The sequence below is a fragment of the Ursus arctos genome, unplaced genomic scaffold (assembly GCF_023065955.2).
Source record: "Ursus arctos isolate Adak ecotype North America unplaced genomic scaffold, UrsArc2.0 scaffold_6, whole genome shotgun sequence".
NCBI classification, from domain to species: Eukaryota; Metazoa; Chordata; class Mammalia; order Carnivora; family Ursidae; genus Ursus; species Ursus arctos.
Genome location: NW_026623078.1, coordinates 43893008 through 43906456, shown reverse-complemented (window position 1 = coordinate 43906456; position 13449 = coordinate 43893008). Strand labels below are relative to the sequence as shown.

The window sequence follows — 13449 nt, the reverse complement described above, 5'->3', positions numbered from 1 at the left end:
CATTTTGCACGTATTACATGCTAAGTACGTACATAAAAACCCTGTAAGGTAGGCATCAGGTTTCCACAAATCACAATTTCAACTACTACTTAGCCATGCAAAATAAAATACGCCTATGTATTACTTTTTCAAATTTTCACTGCGATAGTAACTAATTTTGAAGAACTTAAATGTTTTCAAAGTACATATTTCTAACATTTTGACCTAGAAAAAAAAGTACTTACAGATTTAGTATTCCCTTCAATAACTTCTTCTTCCCGTGGTTCAAGTTTGAGATCCTTCAGGTGGAGAAAGAAATGGGGGGAGAAAAGACCAGAACTGAGATAAAGGGAACACCATACACTTGAATGCTGGCTCTTTCATGGCCAATGTTGTACCAGAAGAACCGCATTATCTGTAAGGAAATGGAATAATTCTGAGTTTAAAAAGGAAGCCGGTCCAGCAGAGCCTCTCTTACCCATTTGTCCGTGGTAAAAAGCCATTTCACGTGTGTTTGTTATTACTTTCGGTTTACTGATGACATTAAAAGAGAACAAAATGGAGCAGATTCATTAAAACAGGGAAAGGATTGGACAGAAAAAGAAAAGACTAAGCTGCCTCCTTTAGCTGTTAGTACTGATTGCCACTTTTCCTGGGAAATCTTGACGGACATTAGTGCAACTAATACTTTTACCACTCTGGTGATAATTTGACATTACTAAAACATAATGAATTCAAAAGCAAATGAAAATGCTATTGATATTTTCTAAAAAGCAAGGACTACTAAAAAGAGCCTAGAATTTTCTGCAGTGATCAATGGATGATGCTAATGTCCCTAGTGAAACCAAGCGTGTAATCTCTGAGGACTTCCTTCTAAGAATATATATCCTAGCATTTGTGCTGAGGATTATGCACAATCATTCCTTCAAGTAGAAAAGAAATAAATTGAAAGTTGTGAAATCCAGATCGTCTGAAGTCACATAAGCTTGTTAAAAACAGAGCTATGTACATCTAGCTTTGCTGTTCCCGTGTGGTAAAACCTTAGACAAGTTATTTAACTTTTACTGTTTCCTCCGCCTGGAATTCTCTGTTCCTAAGAATTCATCTAACTGGCTCCTTCTCCTCTCTCACACCTCAACTCCAATACCACCTCCTTAGAGTGACCTTCCTGATCACCTACTCTAAGTATCCAAACCCTCATCTCTACCATACTGCCTTACTTTGTCTTCAACGTACTTTCCGTTATCTGAAATTACCTTATTTCATTGAGTTGTCTACTGATTTCCCTCAGTCTCTATTGGACCAAGGGCCTTACCTGTTCTGATCACTGCTGCACTTCCACTTCCAGCTCAATAACCATTAGCTGAATAAATAAATGGCTGAATGAGTCCATTGCAATCATGGCTTTTCCGTGAAGGCAAGGTGATGGACTGCATATGGATGTAAGCTGAATCTAAAATACTCTACAGAGAGAAACTGTAACAACAGGGATCTCCTTGACCACTCCTTCCCTAACACCAGCTCAGCTACACTTTTCACTTCCACCTTCTTCGATCGAAGATAAGAACAGCTTAAACCAGGTGGTACGAACAACATCCTTCGTTCTACCCCTTCCAATGAGGATGTTTGCAAACGAAGTTTTCTGCAGAGCTCAAGCACAACATAAAATATAACCTTGATATAGCCCCATAAATCCTCAGAGAGGCCGAAGTGGGAAGAAAGAAAGCCTGAAGGAACTTGTAGAAATTTCAAGGATGATTTCTCCCTGCACGTGAATGGTACCGGGCTTGGTTTACGGTGCAGGAAGGATTTATCAGACTAAGTGCAAGGAAGAGAGAACAGGTGTTCTACTGCAGGAACACTTCCTTCTAATGGGGAGACCAAACCCGGGGCCAACAACTGCAAGAGCCAAGAGAGTCAGCTGTGAAATGACATGCACTTAGCTACTGTTTGGCAGTTGGGTAGTTTTTCCTCTAAAAGCCTAACTCACGGTACAGAGTAAGTTGTAGGACACGGAACTAGAACTGCCTCTCCATTCATTAAGGCAGATCACGCTGAGCCCCACACAGCTGGGACCCAATGCCGAAGACCATCACATCATACTTTTAGCAAACCACTGTCCTCAAAATGAAACCCTTTCATAGGAAGGGAGGGAGAAAAAGTCTAGGAAAGGAAGAGATGTGATAATACTTTGATTTCAAGTTGGAAAAAAAAGGCATGACCTAAGGTAAAGCTAGTCCTTTAAAAATAGCTATATAAAGTTAGGACACCAAATAAAGACAGGTTTGCCAAGAACTTCGAACCTATTTTAAAAGGAGGTATTTAGGTTCTTTAAATGAATCTCAAATTATGTAACAATTGACTCTTTATGTTTTAACAAGGATTGTTTTCCAAATAGAGGTCATGCATTTCCACGTCTTCCATGATTGGAAAGCTAACTTTCATAGCCACCATTTTCCCTATGATTACGTTTAACTCAGGTCAATGTCAATTAATAAAATTAGGAAGGAAAAAAGTTGAATTGCAGCAAGCTCTAAGTTTAGGTGATTTGCCCAGTTAGAGGTCAGCGTAAATGTACCAAATGATGAATGGCAGCAGAGGGACTAGAACTCTCCAAGGTTTCTTCCCCCGGACTTGGTTCCTTGTGCATAATCTCCTTCTTGGAGATCCTCCTCAACCTCAGGACCTGGAGCTTTCATCTTCGTGGCGATGGCTCCTAACTGTTGGCCTGACTTCTTGCTTATTAACATCTAACTGAACATTTCTGCCTGTGTCCTATTGGATCCTGAAATTCACACATCTAATCAACCAGTTCACCTCACCTCACCCATTATCTCCCACTTATCTCTTCCTTTCCATAAGGATGCAACTAAGGCACTCAGGCTCAAGTCCTCAGAGTCCTACTTGAGATTCCCCTATCCTTTACCCACCATACCCATTCAGTGGTCCTATTAATTTCAAGTCTTTCACATCCGCCATTTTCTTTTCGGTCATATTACAGGCCCACCTCTTGCCATACCTGATCCCAGTGGGCTCAGATCTGCAACCTGCTCTTTAATGTCATTGCTTGAGCTGGCTTTGGTGCCTCTGAATTTTCTTGTTTGAATTCAGTTTGTATTCTTGCTGTCCAATTTTCTATCTAAAAGATCTTCAAGTTATGTCACTTGTTGAAAAATAATAAATGCCTCCTATTGTCTCCAAGACAAGTCCAAATCCCTTACTCCGTTATTTAACCCCATCCATAACAGGACCCCTGTCCATCCATGCAGTCTTATTTGTTACCATTTCCCTAAAGGAAAGAATCGAAACAGGCTGGCTTATTTAAGGTTTATTCATGCTATCACCCTTACCTGAACGTCTTCTCTAGCTGCTCTCTTTTTACTAAAAGTTTACTCCTCCGTAGCAAATATTTGTTTGTTCATTGGTTTGTTAGCAGGCCAGCATTTATTCCAATTTTAATAACAATACATTTTCTTTTCAGTGAAATCTCTCTTCTCCTTTCAGTACAGGGCTCTGAGACCATCAGTCAAGATGCTCTTCCCTCCCTTATCCAAGCAATCAGCCTGGGGCCCTAACAAAACCAGCCAGATCCTACCCCCTGGAAAGTGGAACCTTGAGCATAATGTCAACAGACTAGAGATCGTTGAAACTCATTCATTCCAGTAGAGGTAGCCTGAGAGACCACTGAGAATTTCTCACTTAGATCTCTAGAGGTATTTTGTCTCCTGACTTTTCCTGAATCCCAGTTTCTATACCATCTGTTGAGTCTGTGAGCACTCCCATATCCTTCCAGAAAAAAACTTTGATTGCAGAGGTGATTTCTGTTGCTTGCAAACAAAATTCCTAATTGTCATCTTTTTAAGGGCCAACTTAAGCCCCTCCTGTTGCACTAGGTCCTCGCCAAACAGCCTCGCTCGCAGTGGTCATTCCCTTGGAAGCATCCGTTCCACTCCTCTGGCACGTCTCAGTCAGCGAGAACGGACGGAGCGTTAACTATGAACTGGTTCGTGCTACTACATACGTTAAAAAAATCTGTTAACTCAATTTTTATAATAAAGCTTAATTTTTACAAGTAGACTGGGGGTTCTTCAAAGTCAGTAACTGTCTCAAACATAAACATTTCTTCCTCGGCGCCTGGCGTGCAGAGACAACACCTATTCTTACTGACTGACAAAACCTGCCGCTTCCATCAAAGCTGCTTCAGGGGGACCCACTACCATATCAGGACCGCATGTACTAACTGAATTAGTCAATAAAAATAGCTGGACACAAAATATAGATCTGAAAAACTCGTCACACATCCTTACTTGCTTGCTCACTGGGTAGTTCCAATGCCAAAAATCATCCGTTAACATGCAAATTTATAGAAGTTGAGAACGTAATTTCATTTTTTAGTATATCACACAACCACCCAGGAATCGCTCTGAAACATGCGCAAGACATGGGCCAGGTCGCCCCTGAGAGCTGCCATCGGCATCATTCAGGCGCACTGCTACCTACCGCACCGATCACCAGAGAGGCAGGCAATGCAGACATTTATTTAACTTGCAACTCTACAGCCTATTTAAAAAATTTTTTTTGAAGATTTACCTATGTATTTGAGAGAGAGCGTGTGTGTGCACACGAGCGTGGGGGGAGGGGCAGAGGGAGAGGGAGAAGCAGGCTCCCCACCGAGCAGGGGGCCCATGTGGGGCTCCATCCCACGATCCTGAGATCATGACCTGAGCCGAAAGGAGACACTTAACCCACTGAGCCACCCACGTGCCCCTCTAGATCCTATTTTAAATATAACTAGGGGTAGAGGTGGGGGACTGAGAATTAAGGTGAGCTTGTATATTTGCTTTAACAGAAACACCCAGATAACTACCAAGCAGCCATTTGTAGCATCAAGGGCTCCTGGCTGTTACTCTATCTGTGGGGCAGCCACAGATGTATCAATGCGGTGAGGAAAATGGGTCAGAATGTACTGAAAAGCGAGAGGGAGAAGAAAGCAAAGGAAGCACCTACCTTCTTCTCCAGTCGATCAATTAATTTCTGGAGTCTGTTGATCTGGGTCATCCACTGGTTATCTTCTTCTAATAAGCCTTAAGGGGGAAATCATGAGGGCAATGTATTACACAGAGCGGGACTGCTTTGGCACCCCAGAACTTACCTTTTACCCTGAAGGAAGCCCACCTTGTCGCTGACTAGTCACCACCTTTTTAAGAAATACATTCACATGAGTGCTTTCTAGGTTATTGATTTCCGTAGACTCGTGCAGCCCAGTGGATTCATTTTCGCAAGTCTGTGCCTTTGATAGTCAAAAAACAGATCCTGCTGAGCCATTTTTACCACCCCATGAGATGGCTGATTTTTCTTTTGAAAAGAGGAAAGCATCCATCAATAATTCTACACTTACTTCCGCGACAGTGGCAGGAGCCAGGGACGTAACAGGCCGGACCACAGCCTGGGAGCTGTCTCCTTTCCTAGGGACTAACCTGAATAGACACGGACACTATGGTCACGGCGTAGCAGTTAAGAGTGCGGAATCTGGGACCTGCTGATCTCGGTCAGATGACTTGACTCCTCTGGCCTCAGCATCCTGATTTTTAAAATGGCAATAATATCACTGGCCACAGAATCACTGGGAGGATTACATCAGAATATATATGTATTTATACACACACGTATATACATGCATACACGTGACAGATGTGCATGTGTACGTCTGTGTGAACACACAAACACACATTTATATCTAGCACCAGGTCAACCATGTAAGTCCTGCTGCTATTACTATTGCTGTAATTATTTTTTTAATTAAAAAATTTTTAAGTATCTTTTATTTTATTATTGCTTTTTCAAGTAAGCTCTACACCCAATGTGGGGCTTGAACTCACGACCTGGTGCAAAGGGAAGAGTTGTGGTCTGAGCCCCTGCACAAACATCCTGGCATCCTTGTGGATCCTTATGGCAGCTCGCTCAAAATGATTTCATAGGCATTTGCTAAAATATTACTGTTGGATATTTCTTGACGGGAGGATGTGACTGAATTCAAACGATAAAGCCTTGTTTTAACTTTGAATGGGAGGAAGATAAGACCAAATTATAAAGAGGTCGTACTTCACATTAGAATTCGCTTCTCTCTGCATTCTTGGGAAAAACTCCTCTCAAAGCCCATCCCACAAATTATGATGCAAAACTAAGCAGGAACACAGTCACGCAGCAGTGGCTACAAAAAAAATCAGAATAAGGGTGCTTTATGATAGGAAACACTGTAACTGTATAAGAAAAATTTATGTTTACTTTTTAATTTACAAATCAGTTAACACATTTCCATTCTGGGTTTTTCCTAAAGAATTTAAGGTGGCTGTCACATCAAAATTCCTTAGAAGGATATTTTGGGTTTTGCTCTGTCTTGGTTAAAGCGTAAAGAACAATCTGTATTTTGACGCAGGAGCCTCGTATTGTCATTTCCTAGCAACACATGGTAGACTGTATTAGTGCTCACAATTTTCCCCTTTCTTCCTGGATAGAATTCTGTGTGTACCGCCGTCCCCCCCCGCCCCCGCCCCTTGGCAGTAGCTCCTACCGCGAGGGTGGAGTACACGTCCCTTCTCACTACGACTGGCTTCGGCATATGACTCATTTGGCCAGTGGAGAGTTAGCAGGTAAGATGCACACATTTTTAAGTGAGCTGTGATGTGGCCTGGCTGTGCTTCTGACACACACCGAGAGAAGAAACTGCTCCAAGTGGTCACTGATCCCGGGAGGCTACACGAGAAGCAGAGCTGAACCCAACCTACAGGCCGGGGAGCACACATTCCGCCGAGATCACCCAAATCGTCACCAACCACAGACCCACGCATGAAAAAAAGACAAATATCTGCAGTGGTCATCACTGAGCTTTTGTGGTTGTTTCACTGTAAAAATGGACTAATAAACCATATACCGTGGACAACTTGCTTCACTTCTGGGGAAATAAAGATACTAACATCTATCTTATAAGGTATTAGAATGAAATAAGGCAGTGTTCAAGAAAGCACTTTGAAACCGTTCAAGCAAAGTCTGTGTAAATATAGACTATAGTTAGTACTTTGATTTTCTGAAATATGAGATATTTAAAGGTTAATTTGTATTAAAACAATATGTTCAAGTGATTGTTTATATATATATGCTCATATATTTACATACGCATATGTATATATATACACACATACTTTATAGAAATTACTGTGATATTTTGCAACATGAGTTTGTATATTTCAAATGGATTTTAAAGTAATTATTGCAAATAACACAGTTAAAATATAACCTAAACTATTAAGGTTTTAGTCCAATAAAAGTTACATTACACTACACACTTCAAAAACGCCAGCTCTGACTTTAATCCCTTCATGAAAGGAAATAAAGATCCTTTTCCTGAAATGGACTTTGCATACGTTTAGGCAGGCTTTAGGGGATCTGGAGCAAATTAGACTACAAACTAAAGGGTGCCTCCTTTCTTGAAGCTGATGGGGATTTCTATAGGTCTCCAGTCCCTCACGTATTAGGTGACTGAGCCACTCTCTTCCCTACCCATCGTCCCTCTGTGCGCTGCTGGGTTCAGCTGTGGGATTCTGATGGAAACAACGGGGAGGATCATCACCCCGTTCTTAAGACCACAGGCTCTTTGCCACTGTGGTTTCAGACAGACTTATCTGATATAAGAAAAGCATTCCATTACCACTGCTGTTTTACTTGCTTAAAGAATGTGTCAACGTGAAAAGACAAATTGGGTCAGTTTGGAAGAAGAAAAATGACAAAGCTTCATTACCTGGACCGCAGGCACTAAACTGAGGGCTTTTAGGGGAGAAGCTGTTGTGTCTCTGGACTCGGCGACTTGATCGCTTTCCAGGCCACTGAATCAACAGGACTTCCGGCTTGGTCGGCCCTTGCCTTGAACAAGAGAGACAACATTCAACCACAGCGTGTTTCTTGCCTCAAGAAACAGATCTTCACCCATCAGTCACGAAGATTTTCCGGTGTAGTGAAATGAAAAGTTAGAAGAATGATTGCTTGCCAACATGCTCTAAAGACCCATTTGGTTTTATAAATATGAATCTAAAGGAGAAACTGTGAGCTATCTTTACTCTTTCAAAGTTTGAGGAAAAATTGTATCTTAATTTGTGACTTAAGAAAAACATCTTTCCTTTCTTGACCATACCATCAATGGAGAAAATGTTTTTGTGTGTGCTGGTGTATTTAGTTTGCAAACTCAAGGCTATGTATCCATATAATTTTAAAAGTCAAATAACCCTACAAAGCTTCACAAACAGGAGCTCCTACTACCCGACCTCCATATCATGCCCCATGCCCCTTTCACAGAGGGAATGCTTTCAGCAAGTGTTAATTTGAGTATTTATCCCCATATCTGTATACAATATGCTTAAATTGCTACCACTTTATTCTTCAGTTTTAAAATATCTCTATTAACTTCCCAATATGAAAAGCTCAGGTCAACAGTATATACATGGAAATATTATAAGGAACTTATAGGAAGACTGTTTGAAAGAATGGATTCAACTTCAAGCCTTTGGTCTTTCCCTATTCTTCTCTCCTGGTTGGAATACACACGTTAGCTGGAATTCCAGCAACCATCTTGGACCATGAGGCAATCTTGAGGACGTACTTACTACGTGAAAAAGACAGGCGGTCTATGATAAATCTGTAGAGCTGTCATACCTGCTTAGGCTGCCACCACCAAGCTCTTTCATAAGAGATAATAAGCCCCTATGTGTTTAAGCCACTTTTTTCCTGTTACATGCAGCCAAATCTAGTACTAATTCACTCATCCCAAAATCTTCCTTTATTATCAGTAAGGAAAAATTTCTTTAGCCTCTCTCTAATGCAGATCCCCTCAGCCCCCCCTTTTATTTATTTATTTGAAAGAGAGAGAGAGAACGCAAGCAGGGGGAGCAGCAGAGGGAGATGGAGAAGCAGGCTCCCTGCTGAGCAAGGGAGCCAGATTTAGGACTTGATCCCAGGACCCTGGGATATATATATGTACGTATGTACGTACACATACACGTATACACACACACACACACACACACACACACACACACACACACACACCATTTTCTTTATCCGTTCATCTGTTGATGTCTACTTGGGTTTCTTTCGTATTTTGGCTATTGTAAGTAATGCTATAATGATCACAGGGTGCACAGATCTCTCAAAATTAGTGTTTTCATATTCTTTTGGTAAATACCCAGGAGCGGAATTACTGCATCATATGGTAATTCTATTTTTTTTAAGGAACTTCCATACTGTTTTCCACAGTGACTGCTCTAGTTCGCATTTCTACCAACAGTGCACAAGGGTTCCTTTCTCCACATTCCCGCCAACGATTTTTTCTTGTGTTTTTTGATTTCAGCCATTATGACAGGAGTGAAGTGATATCTCACTCTAGTTCTGATTTTCATTTCACTGATGGTTAGTGAGTTGACCACCTTTTTATGTGTCTGTTGGCCACCTATAAGCCTTCTTTGGAGGAATATTTGTTGTCTTCTGTGCATTTTTAATTGGATTATTTATTCTTTCGGTGTTGAGTTGTATACGTTCTTTATATATTTTAGATAGTAACCCTTATCAAATAAATTACTTGGAAATATCTCCTCCCATTCAGTAGGTTGTCATTTTGTTTCATTGATTATTTCCTTTGCTGTGCAGAAGCTTTTTATTTTGATGTAGTCCCAGTAGTTTATTTGTGCTTTTATTTCCAATGCCTTAGAAGACTTATCTAGAAAAATGTTGCTATAGCCAAGTCAGAGAAATTATGGCATGTGCTCTTTTCTAGGATTTTTATGGTTTCAGGCCTTACATTTAGGTCTTTAATCCATTTTCAGTTTATTTTTGTGTATGGTGTAAGAAAATGGTCCCGTTTTCCCAACACAATTGGTGAAGAGATGGTCTTTGTCCCAATGCATATTCTTTCCTCCTTTGTCATAGATTAATTGACAATATAATGATGGGTTTATTTCTGGGTTTTCTATTTTGTTCCACTGATCTATGTGACTGTTTTTCTGCCAGTACCATACTGTTTTGATTACCATAGTTCTAAAGTATATCTTGAAATCTGGGATTGTGGTACCTCCAGTTTTGTTGTTCTTCAAGATTGTTTTTGGCTTTCTGGGTCTTTTGTGGTTCCATACACATTTTAGGATTGTTTGTTGTAGTTCTGGAAAAATTCTGTTGGTATTTTGATAAGAATTGCATTAAAACTGTAGATTGCCTTGGGTTGTATGGCCATTTAAAAAATATGTGTTCCCCCAATCCATGAGGATGGAATGTCTATTTCTTTGTGTCATCTTCAATTTCTTTCATCAATGTTTCTAGTTTTCAGAATACAGGTTTTTCACCTCCTTGGTTAAGTTTATTCTTGGGTATTTTATTATTTTTGGTGCAGTTGTGAATGGGATTGTTTTCTTAATTTCTCTGTTACTTCTTTATTAGTGTATAGAAATTCAACAGATTCCTCCATACTGACTTTGCATCCTGTGACTTTACTGCATTCACTGATCAGTTCTAGTAGTTTTATTGGTGGAGTCTTTATGGTTTTCTATGTATAACATTATGTTATCTGCAAATAGTGAAAATTTTGCTTCTTCCTTACCAGTTTGGATGCCTTTCATTTTTTTGTTGTCTGATTGCTATGGCTAGGACTTCCAGGACTATGTTGAATAAAAGTGGTGAGACTGGACATCTTTGTCTTGCTCCTGATCTTAGGGGGAAAAGCTCTCAGTTTTTCACCATTAAGTATGATGTTAGCTGTGGGTTTTTATATATGGCCTTTTACTATGTTGAGGTATGTTCCCTCTAAACCTACTTTGTCGAGGGTCTTTATCATGAATGGATGTACTTTGTCAAAAGCTTTTTCTACATCTATTGAAATGTTCATACAGTTTTCATCCTTCCTCTTACATGTGATGTATCGTGTTGACTGATTTGCAAATATTGAACTACCCTTGCATCCAAGAAATAAATCCCATTTGATTGTGGTGAATGATTTTTTAAACATATTGTTAGATTCAGTTTGTTAATATTTTGTTAGGGAATTTTTCATCTACATTCTTCAGAGATATTGGCTTGTAGTTCTCGTTTATTCTTTTATTGTAGTGTCTTTACCTGGTTTTGGTAACAGGGTAATCCTGGCATCAATGGAATGAATTTGGAAGTTTTCCTTTCTCTTCTTTTTTTTGGGAATAGTTTGAGAAGGATCGGTATTAATATGCTTCTTTAAATGCTTGGTAAAATTCACCTGCAAAGTCATCTGGTCTTAGACTTTTGTTTGTAGGGAGGTTTTGATTACTGATTCAATTTCATTGCCGGTAATTGGTCTGTCAAATTTTCTATTTCTTTCTGATTTAGTTTGGGAGGTTATGTTTCCAGGAATTTAAACATTTCTTTTACATTGTCCCATTTGTTGCCATTTAATTGCTCATAATATTCTCTAATAACCTATTGTGTTTCTATGGTGTTGGTTGGTATTTCTCCTCTTTCATTTCTGATTTTGAGTCCTTTATGTATGAGTCTCCTACAAGTTTGTCAATTTTGTTAATTTTTTCAAAGAACCAGCTCCTGGTGTCATTGATCATTTTGGGTTTTTTTTTTTTTTTTAGCCTCTATTTCATTTATTTCTGCTCTAATCTTTATTATTTCCTTCCTTGTACTGGTTTGGGGTTTTATTCTTCCTTTCCTAGCTCCTTTAAGTGTAAGGTTAGTTTACTTGAGATTTTTCTGGCTTCTTGAGGTAGACCTGTATTGCCATAAACTTCCCTCTTAGAACAGCTTTTGCTGTACCCAAAAGATTCTGGACCATTATGTTTTCGTTTGTCTTCACGTGTTTTTTAATTTCCTCTTTTTTTTTTAAAGATTTTATTTATTTATTTGACAGAGATAGAGACAGCCAGCGAGAGAGGGAACACAAGCAGGGGGAGTGGGAGAGGAAGAAGCAGGCTCATAGCGGAGGAGCCTGATGTGGGGCTCGATCCCATAACGCCGGGATCACGCCCTGAGCCGAAGGCAGACGCTTAACCGCTGTGCCACCCAGGAGCCCTTAATTTCCTCTTTGATTTCATGGTTGACCCATTCATTGTTTAGTTATTTAACCTCCATGTATTTGTGTTCCTTCTAGATTTTTCTTGTGCTTTTTTCCTAGTTTCATTATCTTATGATCAGAAAAGATGCATAAGACTTCAATCTTTTTGAATTTGTTGAGACATGTTTTCTAGCCTAACGTGATCCATTCTGGAGAATGTTCCATGTGAATTTGAAAAGAATGTGTATTCTGCTGTTTTAGGATAGAATGTTCTGAACATACCTGTTAGATCAATCTGGTCCAGCGTGTCATTCAAAGCCACTGTCTCCTTATTGATTTTGTTTCAATGGTCTATCCACTGATGTAAAGGGCAGGTTGAAGTCCTCTGCTATTCTTGGTTTACTACTGATGACTTCATGTTTGTTAATAGCCGCTTTATGTATTTGGGTGTTCCCATGTTGGGTGCATAAATATTTATAGTTGTTATAACTTCTTGTTGGATTATTTCTATTATGACTATGTAGTGTCCTTCTTTGTCTCTTGTTATCTTTAAGTTCTATTTTGTCTGATATAAGCATTGCTACCCTATCTTTTTTCCCTTACATTTGCATGATAAATGTTTCTCCATCCCTTCGTTTTCAATCTGCAGGTGTCTTTAGGTCTGAAGTGAGTCTCTAGATGGTTCTTGATTTTTATCCATTCTGTCACACTGTGTCTTTTGATTGGAGCATTTAGTCCATTTATATTCAAAGTAATTATCGATAGGTATGTACTTACTGCCCTTTCATTCCTTGTTTTATGGTTGTTTTTGTAGTTCTGTGTTCCTTTCTTCTCTTGCTCTCTTTTCTCATGGTTTGAAGGCTTGCTTTTGTGATATACTTGGGTACCTTTTTCTTTTTGCAGTTTTAAAAAAAATTATTTATTTTAGAGATTGAGAGAACGAGTGGGGGAAGGGGCAGAGGGAGAAGGAGAGAGAGAATCTCAGCAGACTCCCCATTCATCGAGGAGCCTAATGAGGGGCTTGATCTCATAACCCTGAGATCATGACCTGAGCTGTAACCAAGAGTTGGATTTTAACCAACTGAGACACCCAGGTACCCCTAATTTTTGCTTTTCTATTACTGGTTTCTGATTTGTGGCTACCGTTAGGTTTGTCTATAACATCTTATGTACAAAACAATCTATAGTAAGTTGATGGTCCTTTAAGTTTGAAGCCATTCTAAAGGCACTACATTTTTATTCCACCACCTGCCATGTTCCAGGTGCATTGTGTTCTACTTTACATCCTTTGGTTTTGTGAGTCCCTTGACTAATTTTTATAGACATAATTAATTTTACTGCTTTTGTGCTTCCTACTTTTCTTACTCATGTTTATGGTCTTTCTGTTCCACTCAAAGAGTTATCTTTTA

At 39.6% G+C, this 13449-nt stretch overlaps 1 protein-coding gene across 1 annotated transcript in view; it reads right to left on the bottom strand.

Annotated features, from left to right (window-relative positions):
• NECAB1 (N-terminal EF-hand calcium binding protein 1) overlaps nucleotides 1-13449 on the bottom strand; it is a 182570-nt gene that overhangs the window by 26486 nt on the left and 142635 nt on the right. The window contains exons 7-9 of the mRNA XM_026495772.4: nucleotides 7775-7896; nucleotides 4987-5063; nucleotides 225-278 (exon numbers count right to left, since the gene is read on the bottom strand). Coding sequence (XP_026351557.1) covers nucleotides 225-278; nucleotides 4987-5063; nucleotides 7775-7896 — 253 coding nt within the window. The remainder of the gene's footprint in view (nucleotides 1-224; nucleotides 279-4986; nucleotides 5064-7774; nucleotides 7897-13449) is intronic.